We start from the raw sequence: 20,749 nt of genomic DNA, 5'->3' as shown, positions 1-20,749 counted from the left end.
CAAGCCAAAAACAACATCCCACCCCACTATAAACTTGGGGATATAAAGTTTCAAAGAACACATATTGCAGCGTATTGTAGGACTGGAGAGTTCTGCCCTTGTTGCAGTTAGTGACAGCCATCTAAAGACATCACAGGATAATTGGCCTCCTACTAGCAGACTTTACACTTGTGTTCAAAAGCACTATCTTGTTACCAAGAACCTCCTCCAATACAAATAGATTTAAGGCTCTAATAAATCTGCTTGTCCATTCAAATTACATAATAAGCTGGTAATATAGGTGTTTTATATTTGCTGAATGATAACTTTGCAAAAGCCCATCAAGAAGGTGATAAAATATCTCTAGGTATCATCAGGAGTTGCCATAAGAAGAGGAATACTGTATATGATTTTTAAAACTTAAAACTTCAGTGTTTGTTGTATGAGTTACATTCACGTGGTTTTTTAAAGATTTTATATTATCCAAACATTTGCCAAATATGGTTATAGGATGTCGATTACACTATTCACCATAAGTGTGGAAAAATCATAAACCACGTAGTGAAATTTAAAATCATACTGATTTTGTATACATGATTAAAAATTCAACCAAAATAGTCTTAAAAACAATAGTGGATAAAAAGCCCTGACCTTAACATACAAACATTTGCTACTGAAAAATGAGGAAAAAATACCTACCCTGGTGGTTTAGGCTGTGAGCCCGAGGCCTCCTCGTCTGTGGGATTTTCATAAGACCCCGCCTCCTGGAAGGGGCTGTCATTTTGGTACCTCAGAATCACCTTCTGATTGCTTCTGGTCTCCTCACCTCTGCGTCGGTTACCCTGGTTCTGACTATGACCTCTGTACTGCTGGCCGGTTATCTGACCCTGACTTTGACTAGTATGAATATGAGAATCATGAATATGAAATTGCATCTGCCCCCTTGAATACATATAACTGGACACTTCAAACTCTCGGGCACCATACAAATTGGTTGCTGCAGATTTACTGTCTGAGAACACCTCACTCATTGGTCTCACTGGTTTCCTCCTCGGCGAGTCATTTAAGCGATCTCGTTTCTTCACTTCTGGTATCAACACATTGTCATCTACACTAGACCAGTTCTTGTGTTTTTGTGGACTACTTTGAATTCCGTTATGCCTGGGACTACCGTTGTGTCTTGGACTTTTTACTCTTTCATGTTTTGGACTTGTGTCCAGCTCACCTAGGTATTTTGAGTTTCGGTTCATGTTGTGTCGTGGACTGTTGTCTTTGTGTCCGTTTTGAGTTGGAGTGTGTCCGTTAACTTGAGCAGGTATGGCCGGCAGGGGCCGATTTACCATGTTGGTTGAAATCTTCCTCTGAAAAGATATTTACAAACTGCATTAGTTTCAGTAACTGTATTAAAACTTCTCTTAACCCACAAAAATTCGCCTGAAATTAATTTCATGAATTCAAAGTAAAATTAAAATTTGCTCCGTCACATTAAGAGCTGCTTAATTTACATCAACATTCCATTTTAGAGAGTCGTAGGAGAGCACACTGTGCAGTAATATTCATTTATACATGTATAACCATAAATTAATTGTGTACCTGAGGAAAAGTTAGACGTATATAATTTGTTTAATTTATGGCATGAATATAATGAGACAAGAGTAAACAGGCAACAAAGAGGTAATCGAGATTTTATTTCACAGGAAATCATCAATGGATTAAAAAAGAAAATTCAGTACTCCATGCAGCACACGCACTGCTAATGGTGACGTTAGAATGTGTGACATGAACTGACAGACAGACAGACAGACAATGGGCACAAAGTGTTCACTTAGTATAGCTTGTATTCTGCAGGTGACACAAAAATGTTCCTGGAGTGTATTTAGTTTTATGATATGCGTAGATCAAGGCTTGCCTATACCAATATCCCCCAATCACCTCATACATTAACCCAAACCAACACATAGTGACACCCAAATAAAAGCCCTTCACAAGAAAACCCGGTATTTCTGTCAAAGCATAGACTTAAATAACATCTCTACAGAGAATTCAAACACCAGCATTAAAACACATGTATGCCTATTCATAAGGTATCATATAACACTTTCTTCAGATTCTTTTGAATTCTGAGTCATCTTTCACACCCCATAGAATAGCTGCAGTATGAAAATGACTACCCAGTAACATCCCATCCATATTTAACACCTTATTTCCCGTATCATATCAAATTTACTTACCCTGCAAAGAAATCGCCATCATACAGGGACATTTTCCTTACTTAATTCATTGTGTCTCATGTTTATATTTAACTTTGCAGGCATGGCTGTTTAGTTACTTTAAATGCTCGCTTTACCTGGTGCAGACAGTCATACATCACACATTATACAGAAATTGTCATTTGTCTTTAATGAGACACCTCTCTTTCTCTGTAATGTAAGAATGCACTGCATTTTTTGTCTGCTACAAAGTAAACCCCAGAGCGCAGATTTTACCTGTGTCAAATTCCGTATGAAATTAATACTCTAATACAATGTACAAAACAAGTATTACCTATCATCATATTTCCCAATAAAAGTTCCAGTTGGTGAATGCTAGTCCGGTCCTATCCAACTGACATGAATTCTCCAAATGTGTGTGAATTCAAAAACTGCAACCCTCAACAGCTACACCTAATCCCATTTATGCTGGCCCCGAAAAATACCCCATGTAATGTGCCTTTTTTGTTTAGTAACCACTTCCTCACATAAAAAATTTCAATAAGTAAATTCAGTCTTCTTTTTTTCAATTAAGAATTCCTTATCAGCTGTGTCACTGCAGACAAACTGCAATTCAGACATACTTTTTGCCCTTTTATAGAGAAAAACTGAACATGACTGGTAGCACCCACTGATCTTGAATGCTATAGGTTCAAATGATGATTTTTTTTTTTCAACAGAACATAATCAATATTTTCACTGCACGATTCATTAAAAATTCAACTCTATTGTGATTTATGCTAACCAGGACTGGCAAAGCTGCAATGGTAGGTGAAATACCCCCACTTTAATGTAACTCAAAGCCTCTGACAAGTTTTACAAAACTGTACAAAGGAATGGAAAGCTTCAGTCAGGTGCAAACGTAAAGAGAGTTTTTCCTCCACATTTACCTCTGGTTAAGAGATTCATTTTGTGAGAATAAATTTTACCTGTCATAGATTCCTGACTTATCTGTAAATAATAAAAACTAATGAATTAATTATTTTTTTTAAAAAACTCCCTTAATTACCACAAAATTCCCTTCTTTTATGATAAAAGTTATCATTTGTATACATCCTTAATTGAAAAGAATATTGACCAAATAACTTTTTAGAAACCAAGGACAGAAATAAAAAAAAAAATCATCACACCCAACATAACAAAGTAGTGAATTGAAAAAGAAGCACCTGACACTCTGAAAACAAAATCAGAGAAGCATTTGAAAACGGCATAATTAATAAAAGTTCAGAACAACAAAAGAATTTATCTCTGTATTCCTCTCCAAATCCAGACTGCTCCCTGTCTCAAGTACCTATTCCTGAATCTGGAGATTGGCAGAAGTGAGAGTCAAGTGAATTCGTGAGGAGAGAACTCTACCCATGAGGACAGAATAAGCTCGTTAATCATCTCAATAGTGATTAACTCACCAAGTTACAGACAGAAGACAAAATAAGATTGTATTGGCTATAGAGAATATGAAGACATCAGGCATACACTGATTACTCAGAAATAATGTCTTCTTTGCATTGCATCATGCTTATGGATCTTCATATGCTTTATCCTCGGTTATTTGTGATGTATTTTTGTCATCAACAGAATAAAAGAGTTCTCACAAAGGTTTGCTCCAACAAACACATTGATATAGCTGGATATATGCCTGTCTTTAACGCCAATGTACCTGTGAATTTTTTGTTACCTACTCTGTTAACAACTATATTACAAACTTTTTATTAAATAATTAAATGTTTACTACATTAACACTTCAATGGCCCTTGAATGTGGTATTATTGACTGAGCAAAGGGGTAAGGATTGTAATCAAAACTTTAAAACTACAGAATATTTTTCCTGCTTTTAATGTTTGTTTAACTGCTAGTTAATGTCACATATTAATTTTGAAAAGGCTCTCCTTTGATGTGCAGAATTCATTTCTTTTTATAAAACTTTGACATAAATGTTACACATGGAGTCCCCATTCACCCGGTGCACGCCAGTAGACCACTTAAGATGGGTATTACTCATCGCTGAAATTGAATTTGTTGGACCTTGAAGAAAACATGCCAGAAACTAGACTTAACACCATGTACGTCTTTCATGCAAATAGAAAATGAAAATCTAGAAGAGGTAATTACGACACACAGTGGACCATATCAACAACTATTGTAACTGGGTCCATGTTTGTACAAAGACAGGCCACACGTATCACCTCCATAATATTCATGATTAAAATTCTCACTTTTCAACACATTCTTCTGTTCAAAATTTATGGAAAATACTTGAAAGTATATTTCAAATTTATTTACGCTTCGTATAGAAGGCGGTATTGTGTGCGTTGAAAAGTGAGGGAAAAATGAACAAAGACTCAATAAAAAATCCACCACTCCTTGCCAAATCTTAAGTCTGATGCATTGTGTCATTTTGATTAAAATAGAATCATATTCATCATGTTTATAATGTCTGATATGACAGGTGATAAGATATCAGGAGGTTTTACTGGGTCAATCTCAACTTTTGATATCCTTAATACATATTTATCTATTCTAAACTTTCAAGAAGTTGTCATTCATGGGAAAATGACAGTTCTCTCTTATCCTAAGAACATGGATGAAGGACCTCAAACAGCTAATAAGCGTTTCTTATTGATAACATTTTAAAAATGTTTGAATAACTTCAAATTGTATCAGAGGGAACATGCACCTCAAAAAAGAGCAAGCTGGCAAGAGTTGTCTTTCTTACAGTAAGAAACCTATAACACTACTGATAAACAAGCACACATGTTGATGAAATAGTGTCCTACCTTATCCTCTCCCTGGTTGTTGTTTTGGGGTTTCAGGTAGCCCTCAGGGTCCTGCACATTAATTCCCTGAGCGGTCGCCAGCTCCGTTGGATTCACATTTCCGTTTGTGAGGTACCCTCTATCTATGGCATCTTTGAGCGCAGTCACCGGAGAACCTTTACTTTTTCCAGGACTTCCTGATGTATCAATGGACCCTCTGAGGATGGACAATGGGGAGTTGGATGTTATAGGAGTGGAATTTCTCTTCAGGGCAGCACCTGTTGGGTCAGAGAGTCTCGCATTGTTGTTACATGCCTCAGAGTTTGGACGACTGGTTGAACGGGATGGAGATTCACTTCTGGTAGGGACCAGACTCGATATCTCAAGCATTGGGGATCTGTGCTTTGTCTTATCCGCCAATTGTTTGGCCTGAAAAAAATATCAAAGGAATGAAAGGAAATACCTCAGATTAAAAATTTTAGCGTACATTATGATAAAAAGATAAAAGCAAGACTTTTTGAACACAGTCGTTTAAATTTAGTAAACATCAGCTTAGTCTAATACTAATATTCTTCAAAATTTTATTACAGTTGAATAGTTCATCCAAACAGGATATCTATGGAACAATGCTTGTTTCTATCACTCATTAAAGTTTCAGAGTACCCTCATCTATTTTCAACAATGAAATTCATTTTTCATATTTATATTCTTCCTTCATTTCTGTCGGAATTTCCAGTCTTTAAAATAGATCGACATACAATATTAACCAAAATTCATACACACACTGTTCACATCTGCAGAATATTCATGAGGAAATGACTATCATTACAATTTATAAAGATATCAAATAATTGGAAATGTAAATATCAAATAATTGGAAATGTAAACATAAGGTGATATTGCTTAAATTTTCAGTTTTATATCTATGGGCTTAGACAGATACCATTTGATAAAAAAATTCTACTTTCTAAAAATATTTCAAATTTCCTTTTTAAAATTTGTTGTTGAATAAAGTATTTGGGAAGGGAGACAACTCTGGAATCATTACTAACAGTGATCATATTCAAGAAAAAAGAAGTTGGCAGGAGAAAATAGAATTCTTATGCCTATAAATGTTACATATTGTAGAGTATAGAAGAAAAAACAAATGGTGAAATTTTAAATGAATTTGTTTTACTGGGTGACTTTAAGGGTTGTTTTTTGTTTTTTTTAACAATGATGCAACATAAAACAAAAATAATTTTGAAAATATTTACCATGACCAAAATGTTCTTGTAATATAGACTGAAGTTTTCAAATTGCAGTATATGATTCATAACCCCGATACAAAAAAAGAAGATAAAACCTTACCACTTTAGTCACACACAGTTATGTAAAGTTCATGCATAGCTTTGATTATTTAATTTAGTCAGTATACATGTGTACTTTAGCAAGCAAACCTGAATTTAAAAAGTAAAGCAAAAGTCATTCTCTACCTGCAGCACTTAAAAAAGGAAAAGTTTCACAAAGAAATAAAACAGCTGGACAAAAGAAAATGATAATCAGTTATGAGAAAAAAAAAGAAAGACTGGATGATGTACTACAGAAGACAACCATCTAATCAGATGTAGGTGACTGGGTTAGAACAAAATGCAAGGATATGATGGAGTGACACAAAGAAGGGCAAAATAATGAGAATGGTACCTTTGCTGGACTGCGTTGTAATGAAAACTGAAATAAGTTTGCAAATTAGTACACGGCTTTGTTAAAGACCGACTACTGAATGAAAAAGTCAAAGACTTCACACTAGTATCAGGACTATTCACATGCCATCACTACAGGTATATCAAGAATGTAGCATGTATTAATGAAATTATTCAAAACGAAATAAAATGCACAGAATTTCAGAATGAATGATTTTTTGCAAGGAAATTTATTCTTAGCAATGAAAACAGTGTACCATTGCCGGATTTTGTGATTTGTATTCACTTTTTAAAATATGTATGAAATTGGCTTTCCCAAGGTACAATACTAGATCTTTACTACAGCCTAGATTCTAAATAACGTGCTGGTAAATGAATCTTAGTCAACTGTTAACTGATATACATGTAATGTACACAAACATACAAAATACTGGTTGACAGGTCAGTCACATTTTCAGAAATCCAAATTGAATTCTTGAGAAATTGGGAAAATATTTCCATTTCCTAAATTTACGGGGAAGCAATAAAAACTAATGAAGAATAGAATATTGTCACAATGGCTGACTTCCTTTTGAATCTTGAGTGAGAACAAGAACATCAGAATTAAATCTGATTGCCTTGCTGGGTAGCTCAGTAGGTTAACATGTCAACTGTTGATCTGTAGATCATGGGCTCGAATCTAGTTGAGGTTTTCATTTTTTCCCCCTGATTACTTTCTACTAAAAATGCATTTTTTAAAAACTAAATAGGGTAAATTTGAAACTTTTCAATTTCAAAATATTATTGTACATATCCACTTTATATCCATATCAGATTTCTCTGGTGTGTTATTCCTCCTTAAAAGCAAAATTTAGGAAGTTTTGGACTTTATCTACAGTCCTAAAACCTACAAATTTATTCTGATGTACACTGGCTTCCACTATTTACCCAGATTTTGTTTTTGCTGCCCGGGTCTTTATCCGGAGGCTGAGAATCGTCACTGCTAGACTGCCGCCTCATCTCCATATGCTGCATGGCTTTCTCAGAGTATGGAGTGGGAGTGGCAATTTCTGTCAGCTTCTGTTGGAACACCTTCTGGGCTTGTTCCTGGTATTCCTACAACGCAAAAGGTCAACATAAATCATATAAAAATCAAAATTACATTAAAGGGGAAGGCAACCCAAAAAATTTACTTGATAAATGATAGGATTAATTATTTGATAAAAAATTGTCATACTACTCTGTTAAGATACGACCTAGATAAGCTTCAGTACTAATTTGAAAACATTAAAAATTGAAATTCCCGCCATCTATAGAGGCTGCCATGATGTGGAACTCTTTTGTATTCAAGACCACAAAAATCAATAATTTTGACGTCACACCGTCTGTTTTGATGAGATTCTAAGATCATCAAAGATGTGCATGTGGTAGATTTTACGAATAAATAGGTTGATGCCTTCCCTGTCAAGCTGTTAATAGCACTAAGCAAAGGAGATGTGAAAAAAGTCTCTTTTTTTCTGAAATTTCCTGACCTAACCGAGTCATCTGAAAAGAATAATGTAAACTGTGGACCCATCATTTGTGTAATGACAAGTTCGAGGTTCGAGATATTTGTATGAAGAAACGTGTACCGTCTGCCTGGTCTGCGATTTGAATAAACTTCTTCTTTTCTCAATTTCTTCTTGAGAAAGAATGAACTAAAATCTATGCAGCTCCAAATTTAACTGTTCGTGAATTGTCATGTTTACAGTGCTGCTGATGGAATAAAACGGAACCAACATGTATTCCTGCATCTACTATCATAATTCTTATATGGGACAGAACACTACGTACAGTCAAACCTCCTCATTTCAGACTTCATGGACCAAGAAAAAACTTAGAGATATCGGATGATTCAAGATATCAAGGGTAAAAGTGGTTGGGACTTCCCAATCACTTCAATATATCCATGGTATTCGAGATATCAGTGTTTGAGATACGGAAGTTTAACTGTATCTATTCAGAACTTGGTTTATCAATGTTTCTCTGGCATCAGAGTCTACCCTTTGTTTATCAATGTTTCTCTGGCATCAGAGTCTACCCTTTGTTTATCAATGTTTCTCTGGCATCAGAGTCTACCCTTTGTTTATCAATGTTTCTCTGGCATCAGAGTCTACCCTTTGTTTATCAATGTTTCTCTGGCATCAGAGTCTACCCTTTGTTTATCAATGTTTCTCTGGCATCAGAGTCTACCCTTTGTTTATCAATGTTTCTCTGGCATCAGAGTCTACCCTTTGTTTATCAATGTTTCTCTGGCATCAGAGTCTACCCTTTGTTTATCAATGTTTCTCTGGCATCAGAGTCTACCCTTTTTAATGTGGCTATAAACAGTAAATTATAAGAAAAGTTCTTTTCTACACATAATAAGTGAGATATTCTGAGATTTTCAGACTTATGATGAGCAGTATCTTAGCAGCAGTCGAATAGGATGTGTGTGCTTATCAACAAATAAATCACATGTTTTGATAACAGATTAGATGGTCCTTAATTGTCAGAGCCAGCTACACAAAGAACTTTTTGATTCACATGGAATGCAAAATAAAGAGTTTGACATAAACAATGTTTCACAAATACTGGTTGCAAATATTTTTTTCATCTAGCTGTTTCCTGTTTCTCAATACCTTATCAAAGACATAAAGTCATTTTTATCGGAACTGCATTTTGCATCATTGGCAAAGAAAAACACGGTGAATCTAGCACAATTGGCCCGACTTATTTCCATCTTTATCCGCTATGACTAACCACTGAAAACACATGTACTGCACACATAAACAAACAGATGTCAGCAAAAAGCAGGTTTACCAACTCATGAAAGTTCTTTCCCGAGATGAAAGGAAATTGAATGTAAAAGAGATCAAAGATGATCCAATAACTTGTAAAATGATTTCCTCTGAGGTGTTACACAAAAGACAGCAGCAAAATGTTCAAATATACTTTGTGTATCTTTTTCAATAAGCTCCCTTAGCTGCATAAATTTGCCACAAGGCATCTCATATGGTTATTTCTACATGAATTCACATCTGATTTACAATTGTGACTGCACTCGAATGAGTCAAATCTGAGAAGTAATATTCACAAAACTACAGTGTTACAAGGTTGTCTGACTTGTCTGTCTCTCGAGTTGTGAAAACAGCAGATTTTGACACAGAATTTTTTGTCATACCTTTACAACATAAGAGGCCTAGATTTTCTGCTGACAACTGTCTTATTTTATAAATACCTGGAACTTTGCCTTCTGTTGAATAAGCTGTTGTTCTATTAATTCATTAAACGTGGGCTGTTTCTCCCGTTCCTGAGCATAGGCCATCTTGAAAGCATTCCCCACTATAGCATTGAGTTCCTCTGCCTGAAAAATATGTCCTCCAGAATTTAATATCTATGCATTTTTTCAGCAGTGCTGTTATTTTTTCTCCATTCAAAGTATCAATTTACCAGTGTGAATTAAATGTAAGTAAACCCATTGAGACATTTTAAACAAAATAGCACAAGTCTTACTGAATTTCAAAACCTTGCCTTACATGACATCTCGGTAATATTTCGCTACCAGAAAAATGACCAGAAATTTTGATAAACTATTCTGTCTGAAACTAGATAAAGACTGATAAAGCTTGTGTCCAAAACTCCTGTATACAAATCACATTAAAAGTGGTACATCCACCCTAATGTAGGGCATTTGTTATCCAGAATTCATTTTGAAATTACTGCAAGAAACCATAAAGCATATGATAATATGGTTTCCATATAAAATTTCTTACATTTTCCTTTTTAAAATTTTTTTTGATATGCTTCACAAACGAGACCACTATTTTTCTTCCATTACACAGATCAAATCATGGATGACACTTTGTTCTGTTTTCCTGTGTTTTGAGAAGTTTCATGTAAAACCCCAAATAGTATAATACATCCTAAATCCAGACATAATCAGTAAAAAAAAAATCAATCAAGTTACATCATATTACAAAAGATGTATGGACATAAGCCAGATTGAACAACGAGCCACATAGAACACTGAGTGTTATTTCATCAGAAATAATATCATAGTTAAACTCATGCTTTCTTTATCCATAAATGTAAAAATATAAGATAAAATGGGATTGATTCATGTTGTTTTCCTTGCAATTGAAGCACGACAAATATTAATATTTACACAATATACTTTTGCAATATTTCCACTTCCTGAATAAAATATAGACTACAGCATTTCATTTTAATATAATACAGAAACTTGAAACCAACCTTGAGACTGATTACTTGGTGCAAACAAAAGTGCTCTTCCTAATTTCACCAGTAAAAATATATGAAAGAAAAGTTTCAGAAACAAGCACATTACTGTTTTTTAAAAAAACCCAAAACTTATTGATTCAATCTTTATCCATCTTTAAATATTTTCCATCTCGATGAGCCAGTACTACATTGAAAGTTAAACTTGACCTCTGCTCCGTATTATACCTTGCAGACGGCTGTGTTATGTCTGCTTTGATAAGCACCCTCTGCTCAGGTATACCACCTGAATACCTACATTTATATTGAAGTACATCGAGTGTGAGAAAGGTAACAAAATAATTATGATCTCCAAGATAAACAATTTATCCAACACAGCTACCATAGAAAAATATGCGCCTAACTTTAGTTCTGTGTCTCTATAATATCATCAAAAAAGATAACGTCAAGATAGTCATGCCAGACTGATGGTTTTTTTTAAAAGATCACAAAGAAAACAAGAAAGAGGCTGGTGAGGACAAATGCAGAAAAACGAGACGGACATTGTAGGAAAGAGAAATCAGTCTAATGGCCATCATTACACTCCAGTTAAAGTACACCATTTAAAAAATTTGTTCCTGTTATTAGTGGGTAAGGAAAAAGTGTTGGTTACAGTACGATATAATTCAAGACCTCCTACAAAGTGTGTGGTGCTTAACCAATCACACAACCAGTTAAGGTGTTTAAAGCCTTCTACATGTCATTCTAACTATGTCATACTGTCTACGCATCTAACTGTTACCCTAACTAAATACGCATGTGGGTAAAATCTAGATAAACTTTCCTGCGGATCATCAAAAGTACACCAGACTCTAATGGAAGCCAAAAACAACATCACAGTTTCTGGATTCTTGATGCCTTAAATACATCATATGGAATATAGTGGGATATATGTCAAATGGAATTTGATTCCTTAATGTGTGAGTGTAGGTTTCCTGTTCTAGGACAAACCGGCAACACTGTCTCCAAAAAAAAAAAAAAATAAAAATAAATCAATGATAATCAATATCACAAAGCCAGCAATACAGATACCATCATCTGCTAGACTGCTACACATCACATGTAACTTTAATCAGTCTGACACATATTTAATGTGTACTAAATAACTTGATCTGTCTGCCACATATTACATGTTTTAAATGACCTTGATCCGTCTGCCACTTATTACATGTGTCCTAAATAAACTTTATCTGTCTGCCACATATTACACAAGTCCTAAATGACCTTGAACTGTCTGCCACATATTACATGAGTCCTAAATTACCTTAATCTGTCTGCCACATATTACATGTGTCCTAAATGACCTTGACCTGTCTGCCACATATTACATGTGTCCTAAATGACCTTGACCTGTGTGCCACATATTACATGTGTCCTAAATGACCTTGATCTGTCTGCCACATATTGATTGTCTTAAACACATATGCAATACTTCTCGATAATATGATTTTTTGTGACATTTCAAGTAAAATTCACTTACATCCTATCATTTCTGCAAAATATTTTGGGGTATATTACCATGTCTGTTTTAGAGTTGGCAAATTTTTGATAGGTAACATTTGCTCTTATGTATTGCAGTAAGTTGTATAAATGGACATTACTGTAGCAAAGAAGGAGGGGAAAATCTTTGGAACAATCTGGTATCAACTGTGGATCCTTGCATTACGAGTTAAGTAATCTTACCACTGAGACACCAAGGCCGATATAAAAAGATGGTAATATTTACTACACTATAAAATTTAAGCTTATTCCGGAAATCATACAAAAACTCTTCATATTGAGGAGATGAAAAAATAAGATATTTCATGTGTCCAAAATGACTGTTTATCAATTTGTCACATATCTGTTTACATATTACATCTGTAGTAATGACTTCAATCTGCCTGCCATTCTAAAAAATGCAGGTACGTTTTCTCCAGAACGCAAAAGTATACCAGGTACTTCTTAATGACTGTATGGCAAGTACAACTAGTACGTAAGATTACAAGCTACAGTCTCCTCCAGTTACTGGTGATAATCATGTCTTGTACTTAATCCTCCACTCTGTATTAAAAAGGAAGCTAAGTAAAATCCAATTCATCAGACATGACATCGTAATCCCTATACACCAATCAAGGCTTCACTAATGGAATACATCAGCAATCCCGTGCTCAGTAAATAGTATTAGAAACATTTGCATAATTATCAAATTTCCTGATTTTTAAAAAAAAATCTTTTGATGCCTTTTAATGCATTATCTTCCATAGTAAATATGATCAAAGACTCTCCTTATTTAAAGCCAGGTTTATTGACTTTAGAATACGATTCAGATCACTTCATCAAATATCCCAATCATCATGAAGTTATTTCAATTATTGATGATCTATATAATACAATTTATGATACAAGCCCAATGATTATCTATCAGCTTTGTAGACTTCACATCATTAAATTTTGCATAAAGTAGCATTGACTTCAAAACATTAATTAACAAAATCCATGTATATATACATATCATCATGTTTGAGGAATTTTTGCATGCATTTTTGGTAGTTAACAAATTGGACATACAATGCAGACAATTTTATTCATATTCAAAAACATTTCAAAGAACTAGATTAACTAAGCCTAATCTGATTCATATTCTGATCATAATCTTAAACCACATCAATAAGAGAAGTGTTCGTATTATTTTGTTGTTATGTAGATGAGATAAATAAAATCACTATGTAAAATGTTACAAAATACATTTCTATATATTCAATTTGCCATGAATCTAAACCGTTTGGCTTCACAAAGTATAGATCGTACATTTTAACCACAATCAAATTATCAGACTGTATGTATAGACATACTTTTGTCCATGTGATCATAATTCTGCAAATTTACTTTTCCAATTTAGTCTTCATGATCTTAATTTTGCAGATCCGTACGTGGTAAAAAAATAACAAATGGCCAATCGTCATGATTTATATTGTACACATGTTAATTTGTTAGCTACAAAAATTGCCTCAGAAAATATTCTAATTATTTCCATTTTAAGCATTTAAATACACTCTTGTGCATTAAAGTTCGCAAGATCAAAGTATTTAGTCGTCATGTGCTTGGGGTTACCTGTTTATAACGCATCATGAATTATTGACAGTTTGACACATACAAAACATGTCTTGATAAATTGTCCCAAGTTTGGTCCAGTGCATTAATTTTGAGGAACATCCTTTTACTAACAGATGGTGATGACTTAATATGAATGAAATATTCTTGAAGTGACATTAAACTACCGGTAAATAAAACTTTGTAATTCAAGATATTTTAAACATAACTTAATTTCTGGCCATTCTAATTCACATAAAACAGTAACGACCGACATTTACATAATCATACAAATCTATAAACGATGTATCCCATTAGTTCCATTGTTTGACCCCCTTAGATCTATAATTAAGATTTACAGTTGAACTTGATTGAATCCACCAGTACTAAAGTCTATGGACACCACAGACATGTGTACCCCAGCAAAATACGTCTACAATATGTTCATTGTAATATATAGTTCATATTTTAATCTTGTATATCTGTTCTATGCATGTGGCACAAGATTTGAATTTGAAATATAGCCTGAAAAGAAGATATTTTTGACAATTTGTGGGAAACATGACTGAAATCACCAACTTTGTGATGTTATATCCAAGAGCAGGAAAGGAAAATAAACCATATTTACATATATCATAGCACTTCAACAAATAAAACATATGTTAAGAGTATTTTCAAGAAATAAAATGACTAAAATTCAGAAAAAATTACCACATCTAGTCCTTATGCGTTTTCCAAAACAAAACAAAATACACCGACAATATGGTCGATAGAAACGAACTACAAGTCAGTCAGCAGTCACTTGTACAGGTGGAAAAACTATGTCTGTCATTGTGGTTGACCTACATATAATGGTCAACAACTTATAAAATAGACAAAATATACACTGTCAACAAATAATACTCACCAGGGTCCCAATAAAAACCCACAATGTAAAAACAAGTCCCTAAAAATCCTCCATAAGACTTAAATCATGCCTGATCAAAACAGCAGTAGAACAAATATGTGCACGATTTACAGTGTACTTACTGGAAGTACTATTCGCAGTGGTTACGATCAGTGATTGACAGAGCACTGGTGGGACTCCATGATTGACAGGTGATTATGTTAAGAGACATCATTTCTGTGAGGTATGTAACATTTTCCAATATACTCTTGGATATAACTTGCCTCCCAACCCACATCAAAGAATGGACGACAGGTAATGTCCACAGCGGCAATACAAAAAGTTTTACAACCTTTCCGCTAATTTCAACATTTCCAGCTATCTGATGCCATTTTCTATAGGCATACTCAGCAAAAACGTATATCATTAGTAGTACTTCAGAATTCCTTACTATCATGTTCATTATCTTTGACACATTGAAGAGGAATGTTTAAAAAAATTGAGATTTTCATTATATGAGTTTAAAATCAAATGTATCAAATTTTACTCTTATAATTGATATGTTTTGAATTTCATCACGTAATCAATTCATTACTTTAACCAAATGAACCCTATCCCCTTCGTATATATTTCAAACGATTTACTCATACAATGACGAACAGATAGGTTACATCCTTATCATACAAACAACTTCTCTCATCATGTGTCTCCTTACAACAAATACACTTATACAAAGAAAAAAAAACAACCACACACAAAAACCAACAAATAGGAAGTGATTTGAGTAGTATAGTATGTCCCTGAGCCATGGTTTAGTTCCTGATGCATCCGTGTCATGTGCTCAATGAACCACTAATTTCTCACACCTAGCTTCATTCACTACATGAATTTCATGTAATATGTTTCATTTTACAACAAGAACTTTGGGTATTAACCTATTAACATACTATTATAGTGCTGAAAATCATTCCATCCTGTCTGCAAATACCTGTATTTATAACATCATTCCAGTTTCTTTGGAAGATGACATCATTGTAAGAGTTCTGGACAGCTACCAAGTTTACAGAATGAATTGAGATATCATGAAGCTACTACACATTCTGATAATATCTATATCATGTTACATCATAAAACTTCATATACAGTATTTGGCAAGTTCATCACCTTTTCTGTTATGGAATAAATCACAATCTCAGACTCTCCTCTGGGCTAGTGCAGAATTTCATCTGTGCATTCTTTGCAATACACTTCAAGGTTTTATCAATGTATGCAATACATCAACTTTTTATGGCATTTAGGAAGAGATTGTCAACTTCTCAGATTCAATGGCAATGCAAAATATCAGCTTTTATTTGATTTGTAATATCGAATGTTTAACTTTACACTATACACATTATATTTTAAATAAATTTATGGCAGTCCCTGTACTCTAATTTTCATTCAAATGCATACAAACATCAACACAAGAAAAACCTTGATATTGATAAAAAAAAAAAAAAAAGAACAGAAAAAACCACTTTATCTTTCGGGAAAAAGAGGATTTCCTTGGGTGGGAGAACTCATGGAGGGGGAAAGGGTCTATCAAAAATGTGGGCAACGAGTGTAAATTTCTCTCACCTCTTCCTTGGTGCCAGTCATGAAGGCATGACAGAATTGCATACTGAGGTTAGCTTTGGGTTCTCTGGCTAGGAAAGAGAATTGGCAGTAGTCGGGATCACAGGTGGCGTAGGAAATCCTTTTAAGAGCATGGGCCATGTACACACTCTGAAACAGAACAAGAAAATTACTTAGGGTAGTTTGAATTTTAAGAAATTATATATTTAAAGCCATGTTCTTACGCTAGTGTAAGAATGGTTAAATAATAATCAATATAAATGGAAGACACTTCAAACAGAATCTTCATTCTATTAATACAATACAGAATATCTATAGACAAAAAACAAACTATACAGAAATTCGCAATCTGTCTGTACAATCTACTAAGTACTGACAATAAGTACCGGTAACTTTACATTATAATAAGTATGTACTTGACCAAAAATTTGGATTATGTATTTAGCTAGGAGATAAAACTCATGTGAAAATTTCTGTTACATTCAGAGATCCTTTAAAAAGATTCTGTAATTCTTTCTTATTTTTCAACCTTTCTTTTTTGATATCATAAAGCATGAAGAAATGCGATAAGCACATCAGTTTCAGACTAAAAGTTATCAATAAGACCTAATCATTAAAATCTATTTGGCAAGCCACACTTTGCTATTAATATATCAAATTTAGAACATATCAAAACTGATTTTGCCTCATGATATCCAAATGTATAGTACTTTACTAAGCATGTGGACTTAAATCAAGTACAACTTCATAAATATTTCTCTGATTTAATCACGGAATACAAGTAATTGATCATTAAACTCTTAAATGAAGCAGACTGACATCTGCATCTGCATGTATGCCCAAACCTTACTCACTTCACTCTGATATATGCTACATGTTCCAGGAAGATGTTTCGTGTACCAGAATATATACATTTAATGCAAATACAGGTAATCAACTGCAATTATCTCCCTTTAGCGATCGAGTTACCTCCCCATCACTGCTGCAAACTTTGATTCCTGACAGTGAAATGACAAGTAACACATTCTTGCTCTTTGTAGAACTCTGTAAAAAACATCAACAAAGTCACTATCTACTTTACCAGTATATACTCCGTAAAAGAAAAAAAAAAAAACCCACATGCACCTACATCAATATAAAACAATGTACATTGATAAAACAATGTAGATTGTAGATTGGCATCAGAAATTACTTCTTTATTTGACAGCTTTTCAATCAGTGTATGTATTCATATCAATTACCAGAATACACTGGAGAAAAAGATTGATCACAATGGTCATTTTAATATGAAATACTGACAATAAGAAATTTATCAAGATGCATTTGTGAAACACTATGCTCCCAAGCATGGGGTAAATTTGACCTTGACCTTTATAGCTTTCACCTCGAACATTCAAATCATCATGTAGGAAGTCTCCATCTTGTACAATTCAAAAGTTATGACCAAGGTTAAAGTTGTAGCTATGCAGACAAAGAGACAGACAAAAAAATATGTTACTCGATCCTCCATGCCAGAAGCATAAAAATTTTACTTGTGTGATGTAAAGTCATGTCCTTAGTTCAGGCATTAATATTCTACAGTAAGTGAGGCCATCTATCAATTTCATTTTCCTTATAAAGAGCCGACAATTTCCGTCTGTCAGAACAAACGAAATAAATCTCCATACTTACCCTCATTTGTTCCAGTTGTTTCTGGACATTTTCGGCCCTCTCGTTCGGGTCCGCTCCAGTTACAGAAAAAGACCCAATATACTGTATAAAAAAAAAACAAATATTGAAACACCAAATTACAAGATCATGAAAGTCAAACTGTAATCATTATAGGTTAAAGGACTTATTGCAGATCGAACGTACCAAACTGAAGTTGGCTAGATACATTTGGACCTCTAATGGAGCTCAACTTGGTTTATTCAAAGTCAAAATATACAATGATAAGTTAACAAAAAGAAAACCCGTTAAAAGGATAAAAGTGATGTCATATAATATTATTCACCATAATAACACCTACTACCGATACCGGGTTTATGTCATTTACACTTTCATTATAAAGCAGAGGTATGCCAAATATTGTGAAATAGGACACCTCGAGTTTCCTCACTGATGGTCATAGCGACACGTAAGGCAGACACAGGCATTTCACGATCTGTGATTCTGCAAGGTTAATGAGTTTTATCAAAGCACCTGGGCAAATTCTTTTCCCATTACATATTTCATAAAATTGCAATCAAGATTAATCTTAATTTCAGCTGTTAATTGTAAAAGTACATTAAACAAAATGTAAGTGTTGTTTTTGGAGTAAGAGACCCTATACAGAGCAGACCACTTTCCATTGGGATATATATCTGATGTGTAATATCATTTTAATAAGTATGCCACTTCTTTTCAAGTGGTTTTTTTTATTGTACGCAAAGTGTGACTTTTTTTATGAAGTGTGCTGTATGTATTTTATCACACACAGTCAGCTTTGATGACAGACAGAAGACAGAGTACTGCTTGTTAATGAAAACTCTATACAAAAATTTATCATTTAAACCATAAAATGTGTAAGCATATTGTCTTCTGATCTTATAATAAATGGTGAAATCTTCTGCTTGCTAAAGTGAGTCTAATGCAATTTGTCCAAAGCTGGTGATGTGAAGAAGACTATTTGTATAATGAAGTTTAGGCCAAAAAAAAAAAAAAATATGTTGGTTTCCACTTTGCCGACCGACCCTAACACATTTTTTCCATTTTCAGATTTTGGGATTGTCATCACTACAACAACAGGTTTGATTGCAGAACAGTGGAAGAAATGTTTTGATCCGATCATCATATAAGTTTTATTTGCTTACTAGATAATCATTATTAATATTTTATGCATAGTAGAATACTAGGTACATGTAAATCATTAAAAAATAATTCAACCTACAAAATAAAATAAAATAATAATAATAAAAAAATACTACCTACCTACCGAGCCTTAAAAATTTGGAGGTGAAAGTGGAAACCAACATATATTTTTTCTTGGTCTTATGAGAGACATTCAGTTGTAGTTTACCTAGATACAGACTACAGGTTCACAATGTGACTGGCAGCTAGCCATCACACTGGTGACATCCTGACCAAATTTCTCTTACTACTTTGATATAAATGCTCAGATTGTATTTCCTTGTGCAATACAAAGTAATACCAGTCCAGTTATAGAGCATCATCAATGACAAAGGTTTTCCATCGATTGCTTCACGAGGCTCTATGTCCCTATTTTGTCAAAATCACAGGACGAACAAAATAGCTTATTTGTCTACTTTAGCACACACATTTACAAAATCCTAGAGGAGATAGAAAATAACCCCAGTCTGTTTTATTTTCTGTTTGTGTCACTCTGATCAATAACTTTATACCACCGATCATTGTCCTACACTTTCTAAGTGACTCATTAGCAGCGGGACTCGGTAGGAACTCGGAGCACAATCTTTATTTCTTGGACACTCCCACAGTATAATGTTTCCTTCGTTTTCTTTTTTAGAAATGAACTGAACCTTGACCATCTTAATCCTGTGCTATTCTTGCAGTTGGAACTCGGAGACAACAGAAATTGTAAAAAAAAAAAAAAATTGTACGAAGAACAATCAATGTATACACAAATATCGAATTATTCAATGATTTTTTTTCTTTTAATTAGATGTACAGTTCTATCATCAATATACAATTTTTTTTAGATGAGAAACTGAAAGATTTCTAAGAAGGTGATTTTTCACTGTAAGAGTCTCAGGCAATATCAATCAAGATTAGTCTACCTTGACAAGTATTTCCATTGTATTACTTTTGGATTACACACACACATGCTGATAAATGTAATAAGTCGTACAGCTTAAACAGTGCTTATAATAGCCATATGTTCAGTGACTTTAAAAATCCTAAACCTACGAGATCAATATAATGAACACATACAACACTTTTGTGACATTTGAAGTGAAATTCACACCTACGTATACTACATCAGTCATCAATAAATCTGACAATCTGTGTCCTCAGCGTCTAGCAACCAGCAAACATACATCATCATTCTGTAATTCTGTTCCATAAATGTCAAAACTTACAAACTGTAACTATGTGAACAGAACAATCTCCTTTTTAAGTTTAGCATGACTTTCATGCACCTTAGCCTTGACATAGTAGTTGTTGGAGGGTACATACCAAACCTTTTTAAAAAAAATTTTTTTTCTCACAACTATGCATCACATGGAGACGTAATAA

General features: G+C 33.9%; 1 protein-coding gene across 6 annotated transcripts in view; it reads right to left on the bottom strand.

The window, feature by feature from the left end:
* Window positions 1-20,749, bottom strand: part of LOC125646191 (uncharacterized) — a 45,220-nt gene that overhangs the window by 12,424 nt on the left and 12,047 nt on the right. For 2 of the 6 annotated variants that reach the window (XM_048872378.2, XM_048872391.2), the window contains exons 2-9: window positions 18,185-18,265; window positions 17,483-17,557; window positions 16,517-16,663; window positions 9,902-10,027; window positions 7,591-7,758; window positions 6,665-6,691; window positions 5,003-5,410; window positions 679-1,340 (exon numbers count right to left, since the gene is read on the bottom strand). In XM_048872378.2, the coding sequence (XP_048728335.1) occupies window positions 679-1,340; window positions 5,003-5,410; window positions 6,665-6,691; window positions 7,591-7,758; window positions 9,902-10,027; window positions 16,517-16,663; window positions 17,483-17,557; window positions 18,185-18,265 (1,694 nt within the window). The remainder of the gene's footprint in view (window positions 1-678; window positions 1,341-5,002; window positions 5,411-6,664; window positions 6,692-7,590; window positions 7,759-9,901; window positions 10,028-16,516; window positions 16,664-17,482; window positions 17,558-18,184; window positions 18,266-20,749) is intronic. The other 4 variants (XM_048872383.2, XM_056157690.1, XM_048872396.2 and 1 more) reach the window with 2 other exon arrangements.

The sequence above is a fragment of the Ostrea edulis genome, chromosome 1, assembly GCF_947568905.1.
Source record: "Ostrea edulis chromosome 1, xbOstEdul1.1, whole genome shotgun sequence".
NCBI lineage: Eukaryota > Metazoa > Mollusca > Bivalvia > Ostreida > Ostreidae > Ostrea > Ostrea edulis.
The sequence above is the reverse complement of the archived record's forward strand: the minus strand, read 5'-3'. Positions and strand labels throughout refer to the sequence as shown.